The sequence below is a fragment of the Myzus persicae genome, unplaced genomic scaffold (assembly GCF_001856785.1).
Source record: "Myzus persicae strain clone G006 unplaced genomic scaffold, MPER_G0061.0, whole genome shotgun sequence".
Lineage (NCBI taxonomy): Eukaryota > Metazoa > Arthropoda > Insecta > Hemiptera > Aphididae > Myzus > Myzus persicae.
In genome coordinates this window covers 351,699-361,475 of record NW_019100604.1, presented here as the reverse complement: position 1 = coordinate 361,475, position 9,777 = coordinate 351,699, and the positions used below count along the sequence as shown (strand labels likewise).

Below are 9,777 nucleotides of genomic sequence, written 5' to 3'. Positions count from 1 at the left end.
AACAACATAGTACAAGAAATTGTATACCTACGCCATTGTTGTATTCAATGGTCACTATTATTCTCGCTATATTTTACTTTGGTTTCTGCTACCATTTTTTCTTATTAATCCTCGGTCATCTAAAAGAGTTACCTTTTGGGGCAATAGGCGTGCCAATAATAATAATAATAATAATATGTATTCATATAACGATTTAAAATTATCAAGTGCAATAGCCAATAACATTATAATAATATTATTATACATTTATACTACCGACAGAGACATATGTCGCCATGGAAACGCAACGCCTGCAACTATATTCGTGGTCTTGTTACCACTAGATGGCAGTACATATTACATATTCTGAATATGGAAGATTGTTTTGTACACAATATTCGTAGTTGGTTTATTATTTTATTGATATTTGCATTTCCAGCCGTCCCCTCTGACGTCAATATTTTGGTATTTCCTCTTAAGCCTGAAATAAGCCTTCTTAAGCGACCCATATTTTGGGTACAACGCAATTCATAACTTATTAATATTATAAATATTATTTTAATTTATTCCGAAATTGAAGTCGACCTGGTTAAATATAATATATTATGTAAAATTGTATATAATTTATGTATAGTGGGATCACAGAGTCTAAACATGCATAATTATTCCCTTCCAATATTATTATTTCGTAGAAACAAATCCTATTCATTCCCATTTCAGAAATAACATCCAAATCTTTAATAGGTAGGTATATCGTTCAATGTAAAGTTCTGAGCAGACAGATCAATGTACCAATTGGTAATTGGTGTTAGTGCATTACAATTATATTATGTAATTACTAATTTTACTTTTTTTTTTTATTCTGTAGATGGCTACTCACTCACTGTCTTACTACAAGCACCTATCGCATTTTTAAATCAAAGTAATTTGTTACGATTTTGATTAGTAAGTAGGTATCTATAGTTATGTTGGCTAATTTTTATTTTGCGGCATCACTGACTACTTAATACCTACATAATGATAAAAGTACAGTAATAGCTATAAATTAGTATTTTTATTTCCAACTTTAGAGATAAAATAAACCTGCGATCACGTAATAATATTGTAGTGAAAATGTAAACAACTAAAAACTACATATTTATTGAGGCGCACATTATACTCGTATTTAAATAAAATGGCTCAAAATCTAATAACATGCTGTGGCACTATAACTGAGGTAATGGTAGCACAACTAAAATAATATTATATCACTAAATGTTAATTGTTAGTAGGTATACATTCGGTCGGTACGTCATAGACTTCTCTGTTTTCGATAACATTATAACAATATAGGTACGGTTGATAACATTAAACGTGATTATTGTAAGCGGCGTCCATTGTATTTACTCAATCACATTTTAGGTTGAAGGAGATAAAATGTAATATCCTCTTCCTGAACCTAAACGCGACTCAGTACAACAGTTGCCCCAAACGATAAATTTTTATTGAGCCTACTCTACTAGCAATTTCAGTGTCGACAAAATGTTTCCTTCGCCATTTTTTTTTATCGTCAATAAATAAAAACGTTATTTTTATGGTGTACAATTTGTATTACCGTTTTATAATATTAATTCTTATAATCTTATGTTTATAATTAGAACGATAAACATACATTTTCAATAAAATATACGCGTGGGAGACTTGTAATAAAATATAGTTTTGCTTAATTAACATTATTAAATAATTATTAATTTAATAGGTTCTTCGAGTTTTTATCATCAACGATGCATAATGCATTGGCAATAATTGTATTAAAATAAAGTTTTATTACATATTTATTAGATATTGTGTACAATTACTTTATTTAATAGTTAATAGCTATAATAATGAATAAGTAGTAGGATAATAGGCAGGTACTATAATAGGTAGACACCTAATACCTAAGCATAATTATTTTGGTGTCGTAGAGTTAAAAATGTACCTACCTATGTTATGTTTCTGTAGGTATCAATCAATTAGAAGTAATTTTTTTCTCACCAAGTAAAAGTGAATTATAATTTTATATTATTTTTAAAATACAGAATTTATATTGAAAATTTGGAAAACTATATATTTTGTGTTAACTAGCGCCATAGCAATATAGCAGTTATCACAATTCAGTCAAACATTACGAGTAGAAACATTTAATTTTTTAGTTTTCCGATATTTATGGCCGTTTTGTATTGTTATCATTATATTATTCCCATAAAACTAAGAAAATGAATATCCATACGAAAGTGTATTAACTTTTTTAAATTTGTGTGATATTTAGGTAACATGAAATGTACTGAAAAGGTAGATATAATGTACGTAAAAATGTATAGTTAGGTTATGTTTGATTGACAAAATTAGGCATAGCCTCTATGCCAGGAAGCAATAAAAAATTTAAAAAGTCATAACATTATATTATATTCAATCAGTTTTCTCGTTTCGTCATTATCGGCAATAACTATACACACCATTAGTTTGATCCCTTTAAAACCACACACGACGCGACGTCTCGTTTTGTTCTCGAATAGTTGATAACATATTTCCTGTATATTTCTTGATAAGTTTTCTTCGATAATATAAACTTCAATGTGGTAATACTCATAAAATGTAATTCCAAACTTATATTCTAAATTATTGATGTATGTATAATACTGTTTAAAATTATGGAATTCAAATTAAAACAATTGTAAAAACAACAGGTAGGTATAAAATATGATAAAACATTTAAACAAATATCTAGGTGTAAATACCTGTTGTAATAAAAAAATGCAGAATTATATTACAATTTAAACTTTGAAAAACATACTGTGCAATTATTTATGCAATACCAGTATGATAGATCATAGAGATGTCTTACATTTTAAAATATTAACAAAACATTTATAAAAAATATAAAAATGAATTCTAATAAAGGTAAGTTTAGTTTAGTTTGTAGATTTATTAATATGTATCTACAATATAATAAATTGCTACCTGGATTTTAACTATAACTTTAAATTGCCAATAAATTAATGTAACAGCAGTATGTCGTTAAATTAAGTCTTGCACTATTAAATATTAAAATATTATATTTATTTCGTATACAATAGTACATCTCTTACATTTACGGGTGTTGTTTAAATTCGTTTTTTGTATTATTATAATGTTGATTAGACATATTGAATTTGACTATCGACTATATACGACCGCTTTCATATTAATTTTTTTTTAATTGAGTGTGCTGCAGTGTGCACTATTGTCAGTTATCATAAAAAACGTTTGGTAAAACGTATTATCCTTTGAAAAATTGGTTTTATAAATTAATGTACAAATAAAAGACAGTTAAAGTACTTATTCTTATTATTGATTTACAAACTTAACAGATTAATGACTATTGGGTATAGGTTTAGTTCAAAACAATAGTGTATTATGTTTTACTATATGCATAGAAAAAATATTATTATTGGTTATTAAATATTATAATATTGTAATTGTATATTGTATTTTAAATAACCAATTAATTATATTAGGTAAATGTAATCATTTTTATTAGAAAACAGTTCAAAATTGTATTCCAAAATGTATTTCTTGATTAGAGACAGCTCTTACTATAGAGCAAATAGTACCTGTATGGATTATGTAATTTACTTTATATAAGTAGACTAAATAACCCTTATTTCAAAAAAAAAATGTTGAATATCCACACTTTGTTTTTGAACTTCAGTAAAACTGTTGGGATGGGGAGGAATGTTACAAACACTTTTTTGGAAATTATAACAGCTTTTAAAACTACAGCATACTCCTTAAATTCATACTTACCGGGTACCAACACTACAAATATCCATTTTCTGTCAAAATTCTGGACTGAAATATAGTTAATGAACAATGCTCCTCCTAAAATTTCGATTCTATATAAATTGGATAGTATAGAGATAAAATTGATATAAGTGAACATCATGCTCTTACACGTTTTCGACTAAAGAAAATGAATTTCAAATATTTTCTACTGTTATCTTGTTACGTGAGTTATTTTTTATTATGTATCATAGTTAGGTATAACTATATATAAGCGTATTAACAAATGCGTAGAGAACTTCTACTTGTCTATGAATAATACTTAGATTTTAGTAATAATAATAATATGTTTATTTATTCAATTTTCACATTATACTTATGAAAAATGAAAACGATTCCTACTTAATGATATTTATTAATTAAGTATATATGTACAATAGTTAATATACCTAGTTGTATGTGTAAATAGAAACCTTTAAATCATATAAATATATTTAAATTTTAAATAATTGGAACTGTTTTAATATAAATGTATGTTATAATAATCCTTTGTAAAAAAACTGAGTCTCGTAAGATTAAACAGATTGAGAGTAACTCTTGTAATACGTACATATATATATTGAGTATTTTTAGGCTTATATTTTTGGACGTAGTATAGAACATTATATTATAATACTGGGCTACTGGATTCCAACACGTGACAACTGTTTTCAATACACTCGGAACACCGCTCCGACATCTGGTCCTAACAAATAATAATAATAATAATAATAATAATAATATTCCGTACACAGGCCATATTTTGTTGGAGGTAGGAAAAAGGTTAAAAGCACTACGAAAAGGGACTGCAGATGAATAGAACACATCAGTGCTCGGAAACCAGTATTTCGCAAATCCATAATAAATATTATTCAACAGTGACCAGTTTACTCTTTCTGGCATTATATACTAGCCTTGAAATATTGATCAGCCATAATCACATTGAATGGGCTACAATAACTACCCTTATTAAATGGCTCAAAAGTGAAAGGAGTAACAAATTATAACAATTGACTCACACAACACCCCGGTGTTTCAAGCGATAATATTGTCGAAATACTGATGCAATCAAAATGGAATTGTTTGTCCGATATTTTTATCCTAATTGATTATCTCAACCAAACAATATTGGTAATACATATCATATCATACATTATAGATCAGTTTATTGGAAAAGTCGCATGCATATGTTATAAAATGTATTTCTTTTTTGAATTTATTTAAACCCTAGAGTAGTACCATAGGCCGTTTGTAAAAATTAAAATATTCTTTTAACAATTATTAGACAATTTCACTGTTCACTATGTAGTCAAAATAAGTTTTTTTTTTGGAAGATCATATGGAGACCAAATGTTTGTAAATAATCTACGATGGACGTATTTTGGGACAAGTGCTTCTCAAATAGACGCATCTGGAGGGTGAACCTTACACTGAGTTTCCTAGTTGGTTTTGCCGCACACATGTTTTACACGATTAGCTCCGACTGCGGGAATGTATAAAATATACTCAATTCGTACATAAAATACGCATGCATCGATTTTCTTTTACATATTAAACCAGTTGGATAGCCGACACTCGACGGCGAAAAGGATTTATCGAAAGTTTAGAAAATGGAAATGTGTTTCTATTTCGCATATTACATTCATAACCTTTACACTATATCATAGTATTATAATGTGAACGATTCCGAGATAAAGTACGCCTGTAGAAGTTGTGGTTGTGGATGGTGAGGATGTGCGGGGGGTGGAAGGGGGGAGGAGAGGAGTGGCCGTCGAGTTTAGGGACCACTGGCCGTCGGCGGCGGTCATGCCATGACATGTGTTCCGATGATCGGGAGCACGCACGAGGGATGAGTGCCGGATTATTATTATCATCACCGCACCGGTCGGTGCAGCATCACCGCGCGCAATATTTATTATAATACTATGTTATACGGCCGCAGTACACGTCCGTTCACGTAATACGTCTAGCCGAGTCACGTCCGTCACGTACCGCAGTCCGTCGTCACGCACAGCACGGCGATGCATGCGATCGCCGCCGGCGTTTTATGGGCCCTAGTGGCGCTGCAGCTGGCCCGTCCGGTTTGGCCGGAGGTGCTGACGCCGCCGTACTTCAACTTGGCCGAGGGCCGCCGGATCACCGCCACCGCGACTTGTGGCCAGGGCCTGCAGGGTCCCGAGCTCTACTGCAAGCTGGTCGGAGCCAACTCTGAGCGCAACGTCGACTACGAGGGCAATCTCGTCATACAGGGACAGGTGAGAGCGTACGAGACGACGGAAGTAAAATATATATATGTTTGCGATGCGAGAACCGCGACGGAAGGGAAAGAAGAAGTGCATAGTTTTCTCAATTTCGATCGTCTGGAAACCGACCTTTCACCTATTACATGATGTGCCTATACAGTGGCATACTCAGATAGCTATATGTGGGTACAATTGGCCGGGAGGGGAGGAGATAATCCAAAAATCGGGTGACTTTAACTGGTAATTCCGGAAAAATTAAAAAAAAAAAAATTTCATTAAATATAACTCGAGGACGGGATCCGATATTAAATCTATTATGGTAGCTTAGATGCAAACCGAAACGTGACATTATTTTTTCTGCTCTATAATGTGAAAAAAAATTTTTTAAGAATAAATTATTTTTTCTACCATATAATTCTATATTTTTGTAGTATATAGTCTGAATCGCTGTTACCCTTCATAATATGAATTCCATATCGTATGAATCTTAATTTTTGACCGAATTTTAAGTCAAATTTCGTTAATAAATACAGTTCGAATTTCTTCGGTTTTCTACTTATATAATTATTATATCAGGGCTATAAATATTATGTTTTCAATCATGCGTGTTGCAGATACTAGAATCTTTGTGATTTTTACGGTTTAGAACAGTTCCTATAAAAACATTAATGTTGGTAACGGTTTTTAAAAATTAAGAAATTCTGTTTTGATTCATCAAAATTAAAATGAAATGTTTTTGTTCGGTAATAATATAATATCGACTTTAACCCGTTCCAATATTATTTATAGGTGTACAAAAAATTAACTTATGAAAATGATAAAGCCAATAACATGGGACAATACCTTTACAGTACTCCGAGTACCCAAACTATTGAGTTCGATACCTATCTAAAATATTTAAATCAGAGCTTTGATGAGTTCAAGTTTCAATATCTTCAGAAGGTCCCGGTTCTAAAATCATTTCTTTTCGACATGGTTCAGATGTATCAAACTATAAAATATTTTTTCTCACATCAAATGGTAACCTTGAGCAAAAGTGCAAATACCTGTAAATCTTGAAAAGTTGAAAATGATTTTATTTTTAGAGTAATTATCTTAGAAAATTTTGAAATCTAAATTTAATTGATAGATTTCAAGTCCCAACTGGTCATAACAACTCATACATATATTATAATATAAAGGTTTTTTAGACTCAATGGTATTAATATTTATATATAATATTAAATTCGGTTCTAACTTATCGATTACCGTATAAATACATCTTTAAATCATGTTTTGAAGTTAATATAATATATATATATATAACATACACACATAAAACGTAAACCAAATTCTTCGATAAATCTTCAACATTACTTACATTGGTGTATACTGAATTATTGAATAATAATATTACCTAAAATTTAACTTCACTAACGCTGTGTGTAGAAATGTTTTGATTCCAAATAAATATATTATATATTTTCGTTTCAGTCACTATCACAAATGCCTAGCCTTACCTCCATAGAATCGGCACTAGTTGTAAAGTATAAACATACATAAATAAGTCCTTAATTATTAGCACAATTAATGCCCTAATAAACAAATTTTTAAATAATGCATAATCTGAATTGGAAATCTTACGATTATTAAAACAATTATTCATAAGAGAAGTACGAGTCTCCAGCATTATGCGTTAAAAGTAACTTAAACCCAATTCTAGTTAAAAACTTTGAACAGCCTGTTACTTCTCTGTTAATCAAATTAATTATTCACTCTCAAAATGTCAAGTTTTCCAAACTTCAACAAATACATGTTATACACCTTTTGGGTATTGTCCTGTAATGTCTATTTTAGTGTTTTCAACTATCATAAATAATTTTATACTTGTGCAAATAAATTATTCAGACGTTTAACGAATTTAAAATATTGCTGGTTTTATCTTTAAACTTTTAATTTCATAAAACCTGTACAATTTTTAAACCAAATAATAACTATATCAAATTTCATTTTACATAATTATTTCTAATAGTTGATCTTAAGACAGAAATTTTTTTTAAATTATGTTAAATTCTTATCTAAGTTAAATTTTTACACTGTGAAAAATCAGACAGTATAACATAACTTGGAATTTTAAATCTTTATACCATATTTTTTAGAATCTAATTTCAATTTTTTACTTACTATTCTGCAATTAATTTAAGTTTAATATTATATTAATGATGAGCACATGATTGTTAATTTTAATTCAAATACATAGTTTAATTTTTTTTTAAATTAAAAACATCAATTCAATTTTTATTAAGTTAAAAATATACCTAAACAAAAAATGAAACACTATTTATTAATTTACTAACATCGTTTAAAATTGTATGAAATTCTGTTTTATAGTTTAGTCTTATATTTTATTTGAAACCCAAAATAATAAGACACTATGTATAGTTATAGATAAACATTATGCTATTAACTGTTAAAGATACAAATAATTGGATAACTATTTAATTATAATTCTTGATTTCCCTGTGGGGCATATCATCAGTTAGTGGTTTACATGGTAGGTATAGTTACTAAGTTTGCTTACAAAATGTGTAAGCACAAGTACTGTCTTACAACATTACTGGAAGTATATTTTAATATTGTTTGAAAAGTAGAGTCTTAATCGACAGAAAATGTATATTTTTAGTCCATAAAATAGCGTGACCAAAAAAAAAATATTTTAAAACTATCTATAGTAATTTATTAATATTGTGGAATTATAGCCGTACGGTCATTAATTATCATGAAACATAATTGTAGTCTTTCTAATTCCGCCAAGAGTATAAGAACATTTTATTATTATAACCTTTTTATTTAAACATGTGACTACCGATAAGCCACCCTTGATGTATATACTAATAATATAATTTGTAACCTGTGTTTAAAACCAATATTTACAAAAATAATTACCGTATAAAAATATACTATTATACTATTATAACCATAGTTCATAATTTCATCGACAATTTCAATAATAACGCCTATAAATGAAATTGGTTTTCAAAAAGTTAATTTGAGTAAGTTCTATGATAGTTATTTAATATTGATAATAATTATGAAAGCTTGAAGTAAATGTTATGAATTAAGTACAGAAAACGGTTGCTATATAAATCAAATAATTAAGGACAAATGTGCAATTTTACGCATGTCTTTTATATTGTTGAACAAATTAACGCCCAATAAAGTTTTGTTTATACTTTACTGTGGTACACCATACATTGTCGTAAACTTTTACTTTCATCTCATAAAATTATTAACCGGGCAAAAGTTAAATATTTCATGGAAGGGGAGGGGGGGTCATAGGATAGCGAGTAGGAGGTAAACAATATTTCAATGCATTGTATTACAAATTAATGTAGTTCTACTATTTCAAACTTGATTAAATTAAAAAGGCTTTCTGTATAGTTGATCAAACTCGATATGTTGCATTTACACCGGAAGAAGAACCTGAAATCGTGTAACCTGACTTATTAAAATTTAAATAATTTACAATTGAATATGTATTAAAATTCGAAAGTCAAAGGATTTTAACTCTTATAATTATATTCACAACTCAGAACAATAGAATAAGTATTATATTACATATTGTTGATACTGTCTGTCACCTAAAACAGCTATAGATTTCATACACACTACAACGGCAATACCAATACGTATAATACATGTCATCAATCATCAGTTATCATGAGAGATGTTTTGACCTCAACATTTTTAAATA

At 29.0% G+C, this 9,777-nt stretch overlaps 1 protein-coding gene across 1 annotated transcript in view; it reads left to right on the top strand.

The window, feature by feature from the left end:
* The first annotated feature begins 5,676 nt into the window (after nt 1–5,676).
* LOC111036214 (laminin subunit alpha) overlaps nt 5,677–9,777 on the top strand; it is a 29,756-nt gene continuing 25,655 nt past the window's right edge. Inside the window, exon 1 of the mRNA XM_022318164.1 lies at nt 5,677–6,056. Coding sequence (XP_022173856.1) covers nt 5,823–6,056 — 234 coding nt within the window. The 5' untranslated portion in view covers nt 5,677–5,822. The remainder of the gene's footprint in view (nt 6,057–9,777) is intronic.